Below are 22,518 nucleotides of genomic sequence, written 5' to 3' on the forward strand. Positions count from 1 at the left end.
TAATAGGTTAACCCATGATGAACCAGGCATTATTCCGCCACACTTGCCACTACCGATTGCCCTCTGCATTTTGCAGCTATGTGGGATTATTGGGTGAGTTTTACTGTGCATTATTTGGGTCACAAGGGGCAGTAACAGGCCTGAGTCAGCAGTCCGCAGGAACTGGCTGTCTACTCTAGAAATGTTACCATAGAATCTCAGCAAGCCAATTGATATATCAAAGATGGATACAGGGCCAGCCCAAGTCATTTTGCTGCTTGAGGCAATAAAGATGACTCCCTCACAGTCCATGTACAGAAGCTTACTGGAGTTGCAGTTTTTCCTCCTGAAAAACTGGCAATTTTACAGTGTCCTCTGGCCACATGAGGGTAGCAGGTTACTTTGCAGGGTGGTACACGCATACCTCTGACCTCCAACAGAGGTGAACATCCAGAGGTCACAAGAAGAATGCCTGGAAAGCTGTCACTTCTGGTGCCCTAGTATCTGCTACCGGAGGCAACTGCCTCAGTCTGCCCAATGACAATGCAAGCCCTGGATATTTTCACTGTGCTGGGGAAGGGGGGGGAGGGAACCACAGGGAGTCATGTCTAACCCCTCTCTAATCTGAATCTAGAATCATGGAAGGGACCACATTGAGCCGCATGAAATGGAAGTCCATCAACCTCACTGGTCTCTAAGATGCTACTGGACAATTTTGTAATTTTTTTATTTATTCCCTCTCTAATGGTAACATGAGTTTGGCCAAACTGCGAGAGGCAGTGAAGGATAGGCGTGCCTGGCGTGCTCTGGTCCATGGGGTCACGAAGAGTCGGACACGACTGAACGACTGAACAACAATGGTATTTTGGAAGCTAGTCAAACCTTCCTTTTTAAGGCAGATTTTTGATGGCAGATTATTTAAGCTTGTTGGTTTCAGTGCACTGAACTGCTGCTCCTGGTGTATTGTATTTCTTGTTTTTACTGTTTTAATGTTTTTGTAATTGAGCTTTACAGTTTTTAAATTAATTTCAATTTTGTTGTTACCTGTCTTGAGCTTTTTTAAAATAAGAGAGGTGGTTCATAGCCACAAATTATGTTCTACAACTCCATATTTGATTGCGTATACACCATACATTTAAAACACACACACACACCCTCAAAGAAACCTGGGAACCGTAGTAGTTAACAGTACCTGTACTGGTAATTTTAAGTCTGTGAGGGGCATACAACATTTCCCAGGAGAGAGGGGAAATCTGCATGAAATGTATGGTATGTAGTCTCTGTAAGCATACAGACCCACCCATTTCACAGAAACCCTTTGCAATCCCATTACCTCAGTAGGAGAGGTGAAAGAGAGGACTGTATCTGGCAGAGAATGCTGTGAATCCTCTGCATCCACTGTGGGACTGGCATGCTGGTCTCTGGCGCATCCCCCTTGCTCTGAGGCACTTTCTGACACACAATGTCCTGTACCCTTGACGGACAAAAAGGAGAATAAAAACATATGTGTTTCTTCCGATGAGCATTTGATGAAGGATTTAAGCAGTCAAAAAGGACACTTGTAGATGATGCACAAATTTCAGAACACAAATACATCTCTCTCTAAAACTTGGTGATAAACTGAAATTTGGACACAAGAATGTGTCAGCATTATGTTTGGTTGTTGTTTTACGAGCCCAGCTCTTGGACATGTTCATGAAATTACAAATTAAGTTATCTGTTCTTCTTTCTGATTAACTGCTCTGGGCACTTAATGCAGAACAACAGGATACAAATAATACTAATGCAAACAATAACAAGTGAATGAAAGAGCAAGATACAGAATTGCCTTGCGAACAGTTATGGGAAGGATAATTCCCATGTATGCGCCATACAAATCCCAATCTCTCTGTGTATACAACCATGGACATTTCTACCCTTTATTACTGAAATTATTATTTCTGTTACTTATTTATTTATTTATTTATTTCCCGCCTTTTTCCCTAACAGGGAATCCAGGTGGCTTACAGCTAAAATAAGAACTAAAAACATTTTAATCATTAAAAAAAATTAATAGAAATAAAACTATCTATCTTTTTTTAAAACACACACACAGATAATCACAATAAAAGCAGCATGGCACCAGCCCTTTCATTAAAAGCAGCCAGTTCCTAAAACCCTGTTGGAATAAGAAGAACTTCACCTGCTACCAGAAGGACAACTAGGAGTGAGCCAGAGTTCCAAAGTCTGGGAGCCACCACTGAGAAGGTCTCCTTCTGTATCCCTCCAAGTATGCCTGTGAGTGTGGTGAAAACAATAGAAGCTCTCCCCCCCCCTTTCCAAGATCTCAAAATCTGGGCAGGCTCGTATATGGTCTTTCAAATAGCCTGGACCTAAGCTGTATTTTAAAATATGGTACAGTATATTGTTGGCTGCCTTACAGAATCCTGTTGACAACCAAAAAAGTGAGGTAACAGTCCCGTCCACTTTGAAGGAACTTTGATTTCTCAGGAACTTACTGAAATTCTGCCTCTGCCAATAAAAATATTGTGCCTCGGCACAATAAAAAATAATAATAAGGTGCATTATTATTAACAGGTTGTGGACTTTGCTGTGAAGACTCCACAAACTGAAAAGTCAGGGCTGGAAAGATCTTGATAACCAGAAATATTCCAATGTCCTACAAAATGGAGCATCAGCTTTAATAAAGGAAGGCATAAGGCCAATACTATGTATGTGCACAATTTCTGAATCAGGCATTGTAATTTAAATAACACCGATTGTACTTGTTGCAAAGTTTTTTTTATACTAGTGTTGTACTGTAGTTTTTTGGGTGTACCTCCCCCATGGACTTTTTTCTTTTACGTATGTAAGTTCACAAAGGCTTGTGAATTTTTACGCTGTGCATTCTGGTTCAGAAAACCTTGTGATAAAATATGATTTTTTTTAATAAAAAAGATATTGATATATGGTCTTCTAAACTCAGAGCACCCAGTACGTATACCACTGTAAGGTTTTTGTTACTTTCTTTTTTCTGGACCTTCAGAATTTTGCCACCTCCTGTTCTAATTTGGCAGAGTAATCTGCAGAACAAAAATCCTACTTGTTGATGTAGATTTATTTCCCCAAATGAAGAAAAATATATAATTCCAAATTATGATTCTATAGCTACATGGGAAGTAAGGCACACTATAGCTATCTCTGCCCCAAAGGATCTCGTGTTGCTGCCTTCTTTACTTGCTTTTGATCCAGCCCGTTTGGCCGAGGGAGGTCCACAACTTGAACCCACTGAAATAGGCTGATGTCTTCAGAGGTTCACAGCTGTGCCATTTCCACAAGCAACTCTCAAACCATTTAGGGTTTCCCCCCTTTACATTTCTTACATTACTCTCCCCCACCCTCTGTGGTACGTTAACCACTCACAAGGGACACAATCCTTATTTAAAAGCTTTTTCAGCATCACTTGTCAAAAAACGCCCTCAGACTCCAAGGAATCCCAGCAGCTTTGCCTGAAAAAAACTCTACTGGAAGCAAGCCATTTTTATGTATGCTTTTCTGTTATCACTGGCAAGTCTTGGGTTGTAGCCTTATACACCTCCAACAGCCCTGCACACCAAAATGCTTTGGTCACCCCAACTCAGCAGCCTGACATCAAAGAGAGGAGGCACCTCTCTTTGGGGAAGGGGGTGGCTCAGAAACCAGGCACGGCTGCCGAAAGGACTCCTAAGGAGAGGGGAATGGAGACGAGGCTGAGGGAACACTCCACAAGGAAGAGTGTTTGAAAAAGGGAGAGGGGCTGCCGGCTCTGCAGGCAAGGGACGACACAATTGGGCTTCTCAGGTTCGGAGCACGTTTCCCCACGGGGAGCCACAAAAAATGTAGTTAGTCAAGGAAACCGTGGACTCAAAAAGGCTGAAAACCTCTGGAATGGTGGATTGGAGCATCTACCCTATAAGGAAAGGTTACATTTGGGGCTTCCTAATTTAGAAAAAAGTAAGTAGTTATAGTAGTAGTAGTAGTAGTCGTCGTCATTTGTATACAACCCTTCATCCATAGATCTCAGGGCTGTTCACAACATAAAAATTCAAGGGGACATGATCTACATATAAAAATTGGGCTGTGTGAAGAAAGTCGGGTGGAGGACATCTTCACACAGCACAGTTAGCCTATGGATTCACAGCCACAATGTGGTGGTGAAGGGCAGTGGGAACAGATGGTAAGATTCAAATCGTGGAAAACAGAATTATGAAGGCTACTGGCCATGATAGCTATATGCCACCTCCACTTGTCCTGCTTGTGGGCTTCACAGACACACCTGTTTGGCCACTGTGGGAAACAGGATGCTGGGCTAGATAGGGCTTTGGTCTGGTCTAGCAGTGAGGCTGTTCTGATATTCCTATGATTTTAGCATCTATATTGGGGGTTATGTGAATAGTGTATACCAGATGGCCATTATTCTGCATTAATTAACATGAAGTGTGTGGACATGAACTTAAGTATTTTCGCTGTGTGATGGATGGACTTTTCTGGAAGCTCCATACTCTAAAAACTGGGAAGACGGAACACAATTTTGCATGTTAGGGTAAAAATGGATGTGATGTCACAATAGGCTGTTCATGCACAGTTGAGCCTGACTTTGCAAACCTGTGTGTGCACATGTCTTACAAGTCAAACGCTAGATCTCAGGTCTTGTTCTTTTCTTCAGCTGTTGTTGTTTTGCTCTCAAAGTTGTTTACCTACATTTATAAATTCATCTTACAAAGATTCATGAACATGTCAGATACATTTTGTCTGATGAACAGTGTCTGTATACTACACTAACAATAAGCTATTCTTTACTCTCTCTCTCTTTTAAAAGTTGTAGGCTGTTCTGGGAATCTTCTTCTTTGGCATCACTCGGACTGAGTAGATTGTCTTCCATGAACACGGTCTTAACAGCGAGTCCCTAAGTGACTGTGGAGACCAGTTCTGGATCCACATGTCCTTCCACAGTGGGGACATAGGTTTCCGGGCAGGAGTTGATCATGGTGAGGGTATGCCAAACGTGCCTTCCTCTTAGCACGATTCTCCCTTTCGTCCTGAGTTTGAGCGTCTTCAAAGTCCATGACACCTTCAGTAAAGGCTGTTCTCCAATTGGAGAGCTCGCAGGCCAGTGTAGAAAGGAAAGTGGTGGTATGGATGCTAGCCAGTAGGCATGCACCACACACAGCTTTTTCTCAGATCATAGAAATCACAGAACTGTAGCGCTGGAAGGGGCAACAAGGGTCATCTAGTCCAACTCCCTGCAATGCAGGAATCTTTTTGCCCAATGTGGGGATCGAACCCATAACACTGAGATTAAGAGTCTCATGTTCTACCAGCTGAACTGTCAAGCCCATCAGCAGATGCAGCACAGGTGGGTTTGCTTCTCAATGCCAAGTGCCATGAGGGCTACTAAAATGCTACCTAACCTTGAGACTTCTGGCTTCCGGCGGTGAGATATGGCAGTTTCCCAAGATCGGACTCCCAGCCGTGCCAGTAAATCAGAGTTAATATGAGGGTAATTAGCTATGCCTCCCCCTCCAGTGGGGTGGGAGCTGCGCCACCCACAGATCGCCCGTTATCTGCGCTCTGCAACAGGATGTGGAGGCAGGGACGCTGGGTGATGTCTAAGGCACGAATCTGGCAACTCTCCAAAGTCAGTCTCATCAGCCAGGAATCCCTGTTTTTTTAAAATAAAAAGATTTAGACAAAGAAACAGGCATGTTCTGGATGGAAAGAGGTAAAAGAAAAATCTGCTAATTTACACAATCACTGGAGGCCAAGTTCCGGACTTCAAAAAGACTCTCATCCTGGCGTTTTGATGAATAATGTGAGCGGCTGCCATATTTTTGTTTTTGTTATATCTGCTATTTCGTGATTTGGTGAACCTCACCAAGAAAGAATTAATTATCCAAAGGAAACGCAGAAGGCGCAAAACTAATTGGATGTATTGGCTTCACAGTCCTTAGTGGAGAGCCCTAATCAAATTTGGTAGAGTAAGATCAGATATGAAAGTGGCTCGGGCCAAGGAGGGAAGATGGTGATAGCAGCGGTTGTGATGCAGAAAGGAAAAGGAAAAGCGGTCTCCCTCACTGGAGGGAGGCTGGAGGTATTTTTTATTTGAACTACAAAAGCGATGTACTTTACAAAAGATGCATTTGCTTGCATGGAATAGTATCATACGGTTTGAAAAGAGAGCGACGGTAAACTCTGGATGCCTGCCAGCTGTCCGAGGGCCCCAGAGAGCTGGCGTGGGTTTTTATGGGGAAACCGGAAACAACCTTTGTGTAACTTACTGATTGCCAAATACACCCCTACAGTATATTTGAAACATCAGCTTATTTAGAAAGATCAAAGACAATAGGTGTCGCTAATTAACGCCACCCTTGGATGGAAGCCCAGAGCCTTTACAGCAAGAATCAGCAGAACATCAGCAGAGAAAGGAGGGGTCATCGAAAGAGGACTGTGCTTCAAAATATTATAACTGAGAACAATATGCAAAAAACTGCCTCCTACGTGATTACAGAAACAAAACAAGATAGAGAGTTATACCAGTGACTGACTGAGAAAGGAGGATAGTCAGTATCAGGATTGGAAAATCGGGAAGTAACAAAGAAGAAAGCAGAAAATAAATGATAGACATTGGCTCTTGAAATCCAGAACATGGGGAGTCCCATTGAAATTATTTAATTCGGACTCTATAATTGGCTGTATTGTTTTTGTTTCTAATGTGGTAAGATGTGGCTCGATTTGTTATTAATATGAATGTGTTTTTTTCATTATTATTGGAAATGAATAAACATTATACCAAATAAAAATAATGCTACCAAACCTAACACCAAAAGGCAAAAAGGCTGCCTCCAGAGTGCCCCAAGTTCAGCAGCAGAGGTGACTGGTAGCCATTGGGACTGGTAGGGCAGAAGGCCAGGAGCCCAACATTAGGGGGAGCCAGAGCCATTAACAGGCAGAGCCAACACATTCTAGATTTGTGACCATCTTCCCTGCTGAATTCTACAGGGGCAACACTGAGACTGAAGAGAGAAAACCAACAATGAGTGTCATCCCTTGGACTGGATGTAAATAAAAAACAAGCAGGTAGGGGCTGAATGAGCAGACTGAGGATGAGATAGCACCCCATTTGTTCAAATGGGCCAACCTCCACTGAACAGCAGTACCTCTTGCTGTGGAAGATTCTTTTTTGGAGATCACTGGGGGTATCAGCACAAATTTTCCAATCACACACTGTGAAGAAGCAGCAGAGTCTCCTTACCAGCCAGCCTCTGAACCTGGGAGAGAGAAAGTGCATACATAAGGGATTAATAATGGGATGCCCATATCTGTGACATTCCTAAGAGCTGAAAATGGGGGATGGGGGGGCAGCAGCTGCCCAGAATATGGCAGTCAATCCAAGGTCCATTCCCAATCTCTAAAGAAGGCTAAGGAACCTCAGAATGAGGAGCCAAAACTGTCCCTCAAGCCTCTCTACCTGGTCCTTGAAACTCTCCCCTTGCTTCACCCATCACTGATTCACACCCTTCTTCAGTGGGTTTTGGAGTGTGTCCTTCTACTCTGATAATGCCTCTTGCTTGTCCAGAAATAGGATAAGGAGGGTATGTGAAGGCATGCAGAAACTAACCTGCTGAACAATGATTAATATTTACATCTATTGCTTGCTCATTTTTTTCTCACCCTGCTCTAAACTAAGTACAAGATGCCACAGCTCCTCTTTAGTATCTAGGAACCATTTTGCTGAATGACAGCAAGGCCAATCTAATCCAGTGTTCGGCATCTAACAGTTCCTTGCCAAACTGAACGTTACAGCCCTCCCCTGTTGTCTCTCATAGTAAAGGTAAAGGTAAAGGGACCTCTGACCATTAGGTCAAGTCGCGGACGACTCTGTGGTTGCAGCGCTCATCTCGCTTTATTGGCTGAGGGAGCTGGCATACAGCTTCTGCGTCATGTGGCCAGCATGACTAAGCTGCTTCTGGCGAACCAGAGCAGCGCACGGAAACGCCGTTTACCTTCCTGCTGAAGCGCTACCTATTTATCTACTTGCACTTTGACGTGCTTTCGAACTGCCAGGTTGGCAGGAGCTGGGGCCAAGCAACGGGAGCTCACCCCGTTGCAGGGATTCAAACCGCTGACCTTCTGATCGGCAAGACCTAGGCTCTGTGGTTTAACCCACAGTCTCTCATAGTACCTGGTATCAAATATATGTTGTTTCTGGATAGACCTGACCTCACTGTATTTGCCCGACTCATTTTTAAAGGCAAATAAAGTAGTGGCCATCACCACAACAGGTAGCAAAAAATATGTCAGTTATTTTCAGCCAGAAACCTCAGAAGCAAGGCCAAGAAGGGAATGACCATCCTCCATTTAGATTGCAAAATCTATACATGTACTTTATAGTATCTAATTTACCATGTTGAGTTGCTATTAAAAGGGTTTGGAATCTATACCTGCTGCTGCAAAATCCTGGAACCAGAACAGTTCTGGAGATTGCTTCTCCAGCTGTGAAAATTGCACTGGCTTTCACTGGCATAAAGGGCTCATCCATACTTCCTTTTGTGTCTCACTTTTGAGACACAGGGCTTACCTCCAAAGCTCTCTGTCAGTGGGTTTCTTTTGTCCTGGCGCTGTTCCCCCAGGAAAATCTGCATTTTACTGCTGAATCGGAGCAAATGGCAATCTGTAGAAAACCTGATTGCCATTTGTCCCGATTTGGCAGTAAAACATGGTGTTCCTGGGGAAAGCACCAGCATCACCACAAAAACACTCAGACATGGACCTGTGCCTAGAAATGCAACAAAAAGGAAGTCTGGAGGAACACCTCTAAATACCAGTTTTTGGAATTGCAGGTGGGCAAAGAGCTGTTGTGCTCATGTTCTGCTTGTGGGCTTCCCATTGGGGCATCTGGTTAGCCACCACAAGAACATAATGTGGGACTAGATGGAGCATTGGTCTGATCCCTGTTTCATCAATTAGAATCATTTTTGGAGGAACTGCCCCAAGGATGCGGATGCAGGACTGGGCATTCTGATGGCACTGTCCTCTTTTAGGACAAAATACATATTTTTATTCAGTCAGGCTTTTAAAGGATGCATTCACTCCTCCTGCTTCAGGACAGTCACAAGGGACCAAAAGCTACTGCTTCTGTTTTAGATTAACCACAGTTTAGTGTTATATATGAGCCTTTAACTCTTGTTGTTTTAAGCCAGGGCAGCGGAGACAGTCCTCCAGCTTGACTTTTAATCCTATCTAGCTCACCCAGTGTGGTACCTTCCAGATGTTTGTTGGCCTACCCCATTAGCCCTAGCCAGTAGGGCTGGTCAGAAATGATGAGTGTTGTAGTCCAACAACATACAGAGGAACCACATGAATGCCCTCTTGCTATTGCATCAGGTTTTTTGGTAACTGCCTTGGAGGGTTTTAGAGCCAAAGGGGTGGTTTGTGGTGGGGAGAAGTAACTCCTTCACTTTCTTGATCTTTGGAATTCTGAGGGCGATGTTTGCTTTACTACTAGTCAAACACAATTCTTCTGATTTAAGGTGCTAAAACAGCATTCAAAATGTCCATTATTAAGGAAAACACATTTGCATAATTTAGCTTTAGATTGCAAAATGTGGTTAACTATGACGTTTTCCTTGGTGCAGAATTCATTTTCCTTGTTCCAGAGTTCTTCCCACTTTGAAAAGGAGTTACACATTAGGGTGGAAACTGGCCCGTGTTATCCAGATCATAAAGCAAAGGGCTTCACTCTACTAGACCCACCCCCCTTAAAAAAAATATTTTGCTTTTGCTCTGATATCAATCAAGTACTTTCTCGTCCTCCCTGCTGTTAATAACACTTAGCACTTTGGGGATTTCAGTTTTCAAAGAACTTCACAAACTACAATTAAAGTAATTAGGAATCAGGCTAATGAGAATAAAGTCTTTAATCCTCACACAAATCCTATGAGGTAGAAAGCTTTGTTATCTACATTTTAATTTGGAGGCGATGGAGAGACAGGAGGGGAGAGGAAGTAAGGGGAAATCAAGAAACACAGAGATAAATGACTAACCCAAACACAGCACTCTTTGAATAGCTGGTCCAAGACTTTTGATGTCAAATGGCACCCACCCCACCCTAATTAACATAAGGCATAGTCCATCAGGTGTTCACCTGGACAAACACACTTGAAATAAAAGAGGAACTACAAATAGCAATACTGTTAATTTAAATAGGGCTGACACAGGAGAGTCAACCTCCTGGTGGGTAGTACTGCATAGGACAAGTGGCAGCTGGTAGACCTTGGACTTGGTGGGGGCAGCTTGTGGCCAAGGAGGTCAGGTAAGCTGCAGTGCACAACAGCCCTAAAAAACCCCAGCTACACCAAGCACAGGTTTCTCTACTGCTTTTGCCTCTTCTTACACACTGCAAACACTGAATATTCAAATTTCTACTTTCTGCGCTAGCAGAAGGTACAATGCTAGGCCAAAAATGGAATGCACCAGGAGGAGACACTGATCCAGGGAGCAGAAGGTGCAGAGCACAAGTCACACAACCAAGTACCGTATTTTCTGGCGTATAAGACGACCCCCAACTTTCCCAGTTAAAATATAGACTTTGAGATATACTCGACCACAGATTCTCCACCCGGCGTATAAGACGACCCCCACTTTTGGGAAGATTTTCCTGGATTAAAAAGTAGTCTTATACGCCAGAATATACAGTATAATCATGTGCTGGAATTTCTAACATTATGCTTTTCCTAATAATTCATGCACCTGCAACATCTTAAGAATGTTATGCAGGCCACAGCAGCATATGATGTCCTTAAACCCCAATATAAGTATAAACATGTGAGATAAGGATAAGACGATGGAAGCAGAGCACAGGTGGCATTGTAATTTATACAAAAATATGTGGGGAAAGCCAGGGGAGTATACAGACATTTCTCCCAGGTCACCTTCCCATCCACTCCAGAGCTCACCTGGTGTTTCCTTCTGATATTTTAATTACATTGCAAAATCCAAGAGAGATCATGTTCTTGTGGAAAAGAATTCCTGAAGGCAGAAAGAGGACAAAGATTCAGGTCCAATGACTTTTCCATCTTCCACCATAACTCAGCAGTACTTAACAACACCAGCTTGCTCGCTCCACCCTCTCTCTCTCTCTCTCTCTCCTCTCTCTCATTGGTCTGAACTTGCTTGATCAGATAGAGACCAAGGTAAGCCATCCTTCTGCCTCCAGAAGTGCCCAGCTCTAAGATGATCACACTCTATATGGCCTCTAAATGTAGACATTTCCTGATGATATTTGTCTAATTAATTAAGAAAACCATCCAACCAGCATTTGTGGTGATGAACTTTATTAGTTAATGATGCATTGTGTGAAGAAGTATGTCCTTTTGCCTTTCCTGAACCTACTGCCTGCCAACTTCTTTAGATGATCCTGAATTCTGTTATCACAGGAGAAAAGACTTTTCCCCCTTCGCTGCTCATCCTTTTACACATCACAAGTCCTGTCCTCCCTTCCTTATATCATTTCTTCCCCCTAAACTTAAAGCTCTGTCCCATTTAACCTTAAGGTGAAAGTGCTCCAAGCTCTTGTTTAATTTAGCAGCTCTTTTGATAACTTTTTAAGTTGGAGTAATCAGAAGCATACAGTGTTTTCTGACTGTGGCTACACCATGAAGTTCGGCATCATGATGGCTGCTGCTTTATTTTCAGTTCCTTTCAATCAGCAACCTATTGGGTCACAGCCAGGCAGCGTGAAGTGAGACTGAAATTAAAAGCGCATGCATGGTGTTTATCCCATCCTGTGCCTGTACTGGATCTCAAGTCGTTTTTGTATGTGAAATTGTTCTAATTGTTTTATATACAACATTGCATAGGTGTTTTTATGGCTACCATTTTCATTGTTGAAAGTGATTCATAAGTGGAATGAAACTAATAAAAATGTGGGTGTATGTGGAAGTTTTACAAGGCAACAGGCAGATGGGCAGATGAACAGAGCCCACTATTTAAGTAGCTCAAGTTGAACAGTGGCTGGAGTCAAATCCATGGCCTTTTTGTTGCTACTCCTAGCTTAGAGACCATCTGTTAGCACATTTTCCACCTTAAAGCAGTACCGAACTATACAATAGCTGCCCAAGGTAAGGGAAGTCATGTGGGCTGGCAGGCCAAACCAAAAGCAGACTGACCCATGACTGGCAATCAACACTTCTTTTTCAGCATTTCACTGCACTAGGGTCTGGGAGACCAGGTTCAGATCCCCAGTCAGCCAGGAAGCTCACTGGGAGTTCCTGGGGCCATTTCCTATCTCTCTCTCTCTCTAACCTACCACACAGGTGGTTGTGAGGATCAAATGAGGAATGGGGGGAGCCATGTGCACCACCCTGAGCTCTTTGGAACTGAAATAAATCAACTTCTTACCCAGCTCTTTGGTGTGCACCTTTGGCAGCAATAGCCCACAAATGGCCGGCATTTGCCCAAAAAGGGCACCACAGTTCCCAGCTTCCACTCTGAGTCCAAGTGCCAGGTTTTCATCTGAGGAGGAAACAAGTATTTTAACTAGCCACCTGCAAACAAATTAGCTTTATGGCTTTTGAAGTAGTATTTGGCAGAACAGCATTTCCCTTAAGCAGACACTCTTTAATAGAAATCGAGCACACAAGATTCCGGCAGTCAAGATTTCCATATTCATTTTAAGCCGTTATGCTTAATTTAATCACAGCCCTTGAGGGGATATGGAAAAGAGGAGCTCTTTTGTAGCCTTAAGTGACCAGCAATTAATTGTGGGCTATTCAAACACACACGATTTGCAGTGTTCTGAGCTTCTGCGTCCTGCATTGCTCCATCTCCACAACCAGCCAGCATTCGAAATTAGCCAGGTGCCAGTTGCATTTTGCGATTGGCAACCAGTCTTTTGCAACTGGATTGAGATGTCTAGCATCTCCAACTGCCTGGCTACAGTCAGTTGGTCTGCAGCAGTAATAGATGCAGGTCTTTTGCTGCGGTACTACCCTCGCCAAACACCTGATGCAGCACCAAAGACACATCTCCCCCCCCTCCCCCGCTATGGCACTGCTGGGTGAATCAGGCATTTGGCGGGGTAGCATGGCGCTACCTTGCAGACCCCGATTCACCTGGCAGCATTTTATTTATTTTTTTCTGCGGTGCTGCCTGGTCTGGTAACAAGGCTGGGGGGGCGGTGTGCCTAGACATTTGGTTTTTGTGCCCCCAACCTAGGTCCCAGGAGCCACATGGCTCCTAGCATTCCTATCCCAGTTTCCAACACTGCAACCAGCAGAGTAGGATTCATCACAATGAGGAAAACTGAACGTATTTGGTTCGTTTCCAAAATGCGTTCACCACAAATTGAACCTTTCTAGGTACATAACTTGGATTTTCTTTGTGTCAGATTTTACTGTTTGTTTATGCACAAGAATAGTGTTATGAGCTGGGGATGGGGGGTGCTATATCCTCCTAAATGTGTTATGATTTAGTAAAGGTTCGAATAATCAAGGTTTGATTAAACTGCCCAACACAAAAACCCCTGGATTTAGTTGTGCTAACTTGGCTCAGCTGAGCTAGCTGGATGGCCATTAGCAGGGGACAAAGGCTGGTGATGGCCCAGCAGGGAAACCATCAGAAGGCAAGATCACCAGGCAAGGAGAAATAGGGCCCCTTCTTTGCTGGGTGCTACTAGGCAGAGGCAGAGGCCAGCTTTAGGGTGTGAATGATGTAGGCTGGAGGGGTGTCCTTGGAGTCAGTTAGCAGCAAAAAGGAGAAGCAGGGGCAGAACCCCAAATGAGCCGAGGATGACAGGCTGAAACAAAGAGACACAGACAATGGCCTTTTTGCCATCCTCTGAATCCAGTGCTGCCCTTATGGGGGAAGCCAGACCCTCATAGGATGTGGATACTCAGCAATCCTTCCCTCTAGGTACAGGTTGTATATATGTGTAAATAAAATTATACATCTTAAAAACACCAGTCTCTGCTGTGCTTTATTCCGAAAAGGAAACACAAATACTGGGTTAGTGCCTGAAACCCATGGAATCTTGCACTGCTTGGAGATTGGGGTGGTATGTAACAATACATACAAACAATGTGTTTTTTTCCAAAAAAATGTTCAGGGGTACTCTGATTATGACTCAAGAAAATCACCATTTTATAGCTCAAATCACGAAAAATACAGTAAATGGACACAAGTACAAAGATTCACAAAATGTTTAGGGGTATGCATACCCCTGCATTCCCCCCCCCCCCGAAAAAAGCACTGCATACAACCCAGGCAATCAGGTTTATATGCACACTTTATTCCAGCCTTGGAAATAAATTGAAAAGTGCTGCCATCTCAGTGAGGCTCAGTGTAGGGTTTACCCCAAACCACCTGGTAGGCCAACTTCAATGAGGCCCAGAGATTGCACACTACTATCCTAAGTGGGCCATTAACCTCAAGTGCACAGAACAAGAGACCAAAAACCTTTGGTTCAACTTGGGAGACTCATGTACATTTCTCTGGTGTCGTAAAGTGCTCTCACTCTGAAGGGTACCGGTATATCCAGGCAAGCCTTCATAAGCCAGAGCCATGGCTCGGCTAGAGGCTTGGTCAAAGATAGCTGAAAACTCTCTTCTGTGTTCCTGGGTTCATATGAGATAGACAACACGGTCATGAGATTAAATCAAGCAGAATCAGGTATAAGAATCAGCTGAACAAAAAAAAATATCTTAGGATTCCAAGGGGGAAATGACCCAACAGAGGTGTAAAGGGAGAAGATAGTAAAACAGAGTTGATGTGAGTGTCAATCAGATCACAGCCTATAAGACTAGAAAATTAGAGAGAGGCCTTGACCATACTGGAAAATCCACCAAGCATACATATTATCTCCACAGCAAGCTACCTCTCCCACCCCAGCCACACCAGGAGCTGTTTGGCTACTCAGGTGAAGTCCTGGGCATCGTACCACCCCCATGTCACAGCCCAGTCAACATTGTATGGAAGAGAAGCCACTACATGAAAAATGTTGGGGCCTCTTCAAATTAGCAAGAAGGGTTGGCAGGCATATTCTGCAACATGTCATTGGTGCAATTATAGTGCATTAGTGGTACTGAACTGTCCACACATCATTCCAGCTTACTAGTTCTTCTGCCATGCTTCCACACCCAAGTTACTGTTCTTACTGTCAGAATAGAAATAGAAATACTTTATTGTCACTTTACCACATGTTTACAGTGAGATTAAACGAGCCCCACCCCCAATCTCTCAGTCCTTGTTACACTCTATATGCTGTCGTACAACCACCGACCCCAAACATCAGCTGCAATGTTGCTGTCTTCCATTCAGCAGCCTCACGGCCCACAGGCAGAAAACTGTTCTTTAACCTGTTGGTTCAGCTTATCATGCTACTATATCTCCTGCCCAAGGGCAGGAGATGAAAAAGGTACTGGCCAGGGTGTGAGTTATCCCTGAGAATGTTCCTTGCTCTTCTGAGGCAATGGTCTTCTGCGATAACATCTAGCAGACTCAGGGGACAGCCCATGATGTCTTGTGCTGTCTTCACCACCCTCTGTAGGGACTTACTGTCCATGGCTGTCAAACCAGTGTACCATACAATATGAAAGAACACTTTCTATCATGGACCGATAGAAGGAAATCATTAGTTGTTGTCTAACACTGTTCTTTCGCAAGACCCTAAGGAAATGAAGGAGGGGCCCTCTTGCAGTATAGTACAAGAAATATGGGACCAAGCTCTCCAGAACATTTGCAGTACAAGTTGTTACAGGATTTCAGCAGGACGTTATTGGACAGTCACCAATCAGAAGCAAAGCAGTATGTCCACCCCAGAACTGCAAACAGTATTGGAAGCTGGGGTCACATATAAGCTGCCCAATACCATCATGAGCACAAAACACCACAAATGCATATTTAAAAGGTTTGGAGGGGCCCTAAAAGCTTTTACCTCCAATACCAGTTCTACAATAGAGATCTACCAGCAGGGCTGGCCTGACTTGCGCCTTTTTAAGATAAAAAAAAGAGAACCCATGGTCTACTAATCAGTTTTTAAATGTACAATGCAAGAGTGCATTGTCAGGATCCCACTACAATTAAGGCATTGATTCTGTGCAAGGACCCCAGCAACACACAGGCCCTGGGTGACCCACCAGAAATTGTGATCTGTTGGTGGGCCACTTTTATTCCAGCTTTGGGAAAGAAAAATGTTCCATTGCACCCACCCACATACCCCTTTATATTAATCTGCCTACCCCTGTTTTACATTTGCTGTGTAAATCTGTAAGAGAGCAGAGGAGGCCACAGTATTATTTGTTAGAAGGAGAAAAGTTGCTGCGGGCAACTACTTGCACAGTGCCACCTACACACCATTAGCGTTTCCCATACACACACACACACACAAAGCAAGCAAGCAATGGAATGTATTGGTGCAATCCCCTATATTTACCACCCAGAGGCAACAGAAGCCAGAGTTAAGTCAAAAGAAGAGGGCAAGGCCTCTTGCTACCCCTCTGAACTGTTCTCATGGCAGCCTCAGCAAGAAGAAAACTCCTCTCACAACTTGAGGCATTTCAAAGTGCAAGGTTTAACTCCTTGCCTGAGAAATCAATTGTTCTACAGCTGTATCCAGCACAAAGGGGGTGGGGGGAGAGAAAGAGAGAAGAAAGTGGAAGGGGGGGGACCATCAGCCAAAGCCCTCGGGGAGAAGAATTTATTCTCTTTGTAATACAGCTCCAATATCATTACAATTGACTTTTCCCTCCCACACCCTCCTCCGGCTCAAAGAGACAAGCCAGTCCCTTAAAAGGAAACAGCAGCTCAAACCAAGCGCCCTTGAATATACTATACTCGGGGGGGGGGGGGACATGCAGACGCACACCCATCCACCTGCCAGCACACACAGGCACCCAAAACCAGCAATTCTCTGACTACCCAAATGTTCACACATGTTCGTGCACCATGGATTACTCTGCACAACTGACACCCAAGTGCATGCACAGCCTGCCATTCAATGGAAGTTGTGTCCTCAGTGGTCCATTTGCAGTGGATGCTGTGCTCATTGAGTGAGATGTACATGCATGTGAACCAGGCCCCTGAAATTGCACCAACATCAGACCAGGCTGTAGCTGGGAGAGCCACCGCCTGGAAACAGTGCCAAATTCCCACCAAGGCCACATTCACCCCATACATTAAAGCACTGTCATGGCTTCCCCCAAAGGATCCTGGGAGCTGTAGTTTGTTAAGAGTGCTAAGAGTTGTTATGAGACGCCTTATTCCCCTCACAGAGCTACAATTCCCAGATTTCCCTGTGAAGGGGGACTAAGCTTTGTCATTCAAAGTATCTCAGGGGGCATTTATGGAAGATTGCTGCTCCTCCGTGCACAGCACCATCCACATGATGTACCGTATTTTTCAGTGTATAACATGCCCCCATGTATGAGACGACCCCTATTTTGGGGGGACCACAACAAAAAATGGGGTGGTGACCTTACAAATGCGGTCCCAATAAATAAAGGAGTCCGACAAGGTTGTATATTAGCACCTTACCTTTTCAACCTGTTTGTCAGTGATATGAGAGAGCCTCTAAACGAGTCGCACGCTTACATTCACGCCCCCCGCATCGCAAACTACCGTTGTCCGCTGCTTTTATACGCAGATGATGCGGTGATCCTTTCTTACTCAAGGGTTGGGCTATGTAGGGCGTTAAAGATCTTTACTGCTTACTGTCAATCTAACCAATTGTCCATCAACCACTCAAAATCAAAAGTTGTAGTCTTCTCTAGAAGTCGGAAACTTTTTCAGTGGAAGCTTGGTGGAGTAAAAATAGATCAAGTTTTTAAGTTCCAATATCTAGGGATTGTTTTCCAATACAACCTGAGCTGGAAATCCCAAGTTCTACATCTACTTAACAAGGGCAAAACTCTATCGCATGCACTTCTCCAGTTCTTTTCTCAGACGGAGCCCTACACGTGCCCTCGGCTTTAAAGGTGTACAACGCAAAAGTTATTACCACTCTTACTTATGCTGCTCCGCTTTGGGCAGCTCTGGTAAATCCGGCCCCGCTGGAGGTGCTGCAAAATCAGTTTCTTCGCCGGCTCTTAAAACTCCCTACGTGTGTTAGTAATGCAGCTATACGACTAGAATTGAAGATTCCTTCACTAGAGACTCTCTTATGGAAACGAATATTCACCTACTGGTTAACTCTTTGGCATAGATTACCCAGCCATTATCTCGTCCAATGTCTTTGGCGTGACGAATTTGCAAACCCTTGGACTGGGAAAATCCACGCCAAACTTCTGTCTTTTGGAATCTCTCCTTCAGATTCGCTTAAATTAGACCCTGCTTCGGCAAAAAGATTAATCAAACAAAGACTGGACGATTTGGAGCTGCAGCGTAATCATATGCTGGGTGGGGGTGTCTGCTCGCCTCGGAATTTTGGAGTTACTCCAATACATCATGTCCCTCTATACCTATCCTCCCTCTCCACTGCTGGGCACCGATTCGCTTTCACCAAAGCGAGGTTTAATGTTTTTCCTTCTAATGTCCTGAGACATAGATTTTCCAAGGGCCTAGTTTCCGCCTTCTGTGATTGTGATAAAAAGTCAACGGAATCTCTCCATCATATAATCTTTATCTGTTCCCTGCATAGTGAGGCTCGGGCAAAATTACTAAGACCAATAACTCAGAAACTTACAGGTGCACCAGCTGAGTCACACCTTGCCTTACTCCTGCAAGACAATGACTCCTATACAACCTTGCAGGTGGCAAGGTTTCTAAACTCTGTCATATCTCAAAAAAGGCGCTGTGGCCAACTACACGACTTCTAATTTTTTTGTTTTCTGCTCCCTGGTTGCAATTTTAAAACTTGTATTTGTGCTGTGGTTTGTTTCCCTATGACTCCAGGGTCTATGGTTTGCTGTAACTTTATGTCATATATTACATATTTTATGTTTTTATGGGCTTATAGCCGCAATAAAATTTGAATTTGAACAAAAAATGGGGGGGGGGACATTGCCCAATGTTGTTGAGCTTCTTTTTGGGGACGATTGCCCAGAGTTGTTGAGCTTTTTTGGGGGGGGGGGACCAACGCCAATCAGTAGTTGCCATCAAAATGACAGCCCTGATTTTTTTCTTTAAACCAGATTTCCCTTTTCCTAAGAAATTATCCTAAATCACACACACACAAACACACACAAACACACACCAAGCCTCTTGCCAATAACATGTTTGTGATTATCTCAATGGCCCATTTGCAATGAAGACCCTCAGGACTGTTGCTACCTTAAATGATTTCAAATCTTTCTTATACTCCTTTGGGTAGTGATAAAGCGGGATATCAAATCCAAACTCTTCTTCTTCTTCTTACCAAAGCCTCAAGAGTCTCGTTTCAGAACAGTACTCTTACATAGGGCAAAGTGGATGAAAAAACTCAAACCTGTTCCTTTGCCCCTTCCCTTTCGCTCACAGCCACTTCCATGATTCTGTGATTCTCCTTCAGAAAGTGCTGAGGAAAAACACAGCTGCCGTGTTTCTTAGCTCAGGAAGTCCTGACACCAGGGAGATCTGTCTCCCCCAACACTCAAACTTAAAGGGGTGCTACCCCCATGGCCCCATTTCTAGATATCCAGCATACTCTCTCATACTTTCTGGAGATGCCCTGGCAATGCTGGGCAGTGCAGCCACAATGCACAGTTCACACCAAAATTAAAGCAAGCCTGAATCCTTATCTATTTGTTTGGGGTGGCGCATTCAGATCCTGTGCAGATGGACCCTTATCTATGGTGCATACATCCACACTGACTGAAAATGACTATATCATTTTCCTGTGTATTGCTGGTAATGTTCCCCACTTGGGGAACATTCTTTCATGAAAAGCAGGCAACCAAATGGTAATAAAATAAAAACATGTTTAGTTTATGTGGCCAGTAATTCAACACATGATGGCCTCAAGTGAAGCCTTCTAGAGAAACTCACATTTACAAGATTTCCAGCAGTATCAACCTCACAAATTTCTCTACCGTTTCTATAGTGATGGCACTCCTCTCCCTTCAGGCCTCTACAGGCCTCCTGAGGCCCTGCTTCTTCTCTGCTCTAAGCCTCTAGTCCATACTTTCAGAAATCTCCATCCACAGGCCCTTAATTTTGGGATAATTCAACCCCCTGCAATGCAGGAATCACAGCTCAAGAATCCCTGACATTTTCCAACCTCTTGAAAAGTGTCCAATGAATTAAGAGTCAACACACTTCTCTCTCTCTCTCTCTCTCTCTCTCTCTCTCTCTGTGTGTGTGTGAGAGAGAGAGAGAGGACTGGTGTCACAACTATGAGGAGAAATGTAACATGGCCAAGCAGATTACAAAGGACATCCCTGCCTCTGACACAAGAGTGCCTTTATTTAACCAAAATATGATGCAAGGCTATCATCTCTGGGATTAAGTTTCATTTCCCTTAATGGGATTTACTAATGAGTAAACATACGCAGGACTGTGCTGCATTTCACCAAGCAAAAAAAATCAATTTAAATCACATTTGCCATTTTGAAATCTGTTTGTTTCCTGAGGAACCATGTACACTACCTGGTTGCTCTAACAATTAAAACAGGCTGATCTGCAACTAAATAAGAGTGTTGATGCATCCAATATGAATAACGCAAAACTTTTAGTCACACAGACCACATGCACTGCATTAACCATAACAACAACAACAACAACAACTTACTTCTTCATTTGGATCTCTCTGTACACACACAAGGATACCAAGCAAGTTTCCTTACTTCAGAGCTTTCTGTGTTGCGACACACTAGTGTGTCAGCTGTAGTGTGTAAGGGGTTAGTTTAATCTCTGGTTTGCTAGTAAAACTGAATTACTGTGTCGCAAAATGATGAATGTCTAAAAAGTGTGTCATCAACATGAAAAGTTTGGAAAGCTCTGCCTGCTTGCTAGAAATCCAGAATTTTCCATAGGCAAAGGACTGTAGTTAGGAAGCAAAAATAGTGTTTCTCAATGATGGGAAGTCTTAGAAGTGTACTTAAACGTGTTTTAAAACTGCTTAATACATTTTAAAGTAGGTTATTTTAAAAGCATTGTTCCAAATAATTTATATTTAGCAAAACAATCAATAGTTGTTTAGAGCTAAAACTGAATTTCTTTATTTATTTAAAACATACTTCCAGCTACAATCACAGCACTTGAAAAATAATTTTTTCAGCACACACTAAAATTTTGCCAGGTTGCAGTATAAGTTAATATGCATCCATGTCCAGAAAACGTGCTACCTGTTTGCATAAACCTGCAACAGCAGCATTCCTTAGTTCGCCCTTTTTGCTCACATAAAGCTAAAATCCTGTCTGCAGTGTTTTCTTTCTCCCACTCAGGTCTCTATATTCAGTCACAGAAGAACAGGCTGCAGGTACCAGTATTTTACACAACAGCTTCTGAGGAGGAGAAACTCAAATCATGAGAAACCTGCATTTCGTTAGCAGCCTACGAAGAGAGGACCACAACTATTCTTAACTCTCTCAGCTACTAGTTTAAAATGCAGGGTACAGAATTTGGTGCATGTCTTGGAAAATGGAAAATTTTCCTGATTCCATATTCACAGGCTACCTATTTTATCTTCCATATCTGCATGTACTGCATTACCATTCCTCTGGGCAGCAACTACAAAAACTAGTTGGGAATAGTCAAAGAATAAAATAATGAGGAATTCTCTACGTATCCACATGCTAAGCAAAGTATTCACTGCTGCTATTAAGATATTTATGTATCTCCTCTTATGCAGACATTCCAAGGCAGTGTGCAGAGGTAAAATAAAATAAAATAAAATAAAATGTTGCTTTCCTCTCAGTTTTGTTTTAGGACCAATGTGCTTGCAGGGCCCCCAAACCCCCTTATCAGTCACGGAGGACTTCTGGTGAGCCCTTCATTCATCCAGAAAAAAAGTCCAGGACTCTTCTACATCAACAGAAGTCTAGTGTATTCTGCCTGGGTCAGACCACACCTGGAGTATATAATAATAATAATTTATTATATGTACCCCGCCCATCTGGCTGGGTCTCCCCAGCCACTCTGGGCGGCTTCCAACAAATATTAAAATACATTAAAATATCACAGATTAAAAACTTCCCTGAACAGGTATTTTCTAAATGTCAGGTACAGTAGTTGTTTATCTCTTTGACCTCTAATGGGAGGGCATTCCACAAGGCGGGCGCCACTACCGAGAAGGCCCTCTGTCTGGTTCCCTGTAGCTTTGCTTCTTGCAGTGAGGGAACCGCCAGAAGGCCCTCGGCGCTGGATCTCAGTGTCCGGGCTGAATGATGGGGGTGGAGACGCTCCTTCAGGTATACTGGACCGCGGCCATTTAGGGCTTTAAAGGTCAGCACCAACACTTTGAATTGTGCTCGGAAACGTACTGGGAGCCAATGTAGATCTCTCAGGACTGGTGTTTTGTGGTCCTGGCGGCCGCTCCCAGTCACCAGTCTAGCTGCTGCATTCTGGATTAATTGCAGTTTCTGGGTCACCTTCAAAGGTAGCCCCACGTAG

The 22,518-nt window shown here is 43.7% G+C and overlaps 1 protein-coding gene across 2 annotated transcripts in view; it reads right to left on the minus strand.

Moving 5' to 3' along the window:
• The window catches only part of GPAT2 (glycerol-3-phosphate acyltransferase 2, mitochondrial), a 64,840-nt gene extending 42,935 nt beyond the window's left edge, over window positions 1-21,905 (minus strand). The window contains exons 1-5 of one of the 2 annotated variants that reach the window (XM_033159046.1): window positions 21,810-21,905; window positions 12,397-12,510; window positions 10,953-11,025; window positions 7,155-7,265; window positions 1,313-1,453 (exon numbers count right to left, since the gene is read on the minus strand). In XM_033159046.1, coding sequence (XP_033014937.1) covers window positions 1,313-1,453; window positions 7,155-7,265; window positions 10,953-11,025; window positions 12,397-12,448 — 377 coding nt within the window. In that variant the 5' untranslated portion in view covers window positions 12,449-12,510; window positions 21,810-21,905. Of the gene's footprint in view, window positions 1-1,312; window positions 1,454-7,154; window positions 7,266-10,952; window positions 11,026-12,396; window positions 12,511-21,809 lie in introns of those variants that run through there. The other variant, XM_033159047.1, reaches the window with a different exon arrangement.
• Between the last annotated feature and the right edge of the window lie 613 nt (window positions 21,906-22,518).

Source organism: Lacerta agilis, chromosome 8 (assembly GCF_009819535.1).
Source record: "Lacerta agilis isolate rLacAgi1 chromosome 8, rLacAgi1.pri, whole genome shotgun sequence".
In the NCBI taxonomy this organism is placed as follows: domain Eukaryota; kingdom Metazoa; phylum Chordata; class Lepidosauria; order Squamata; family Lacertidae; genus Lacerta; species Lacerta agilis.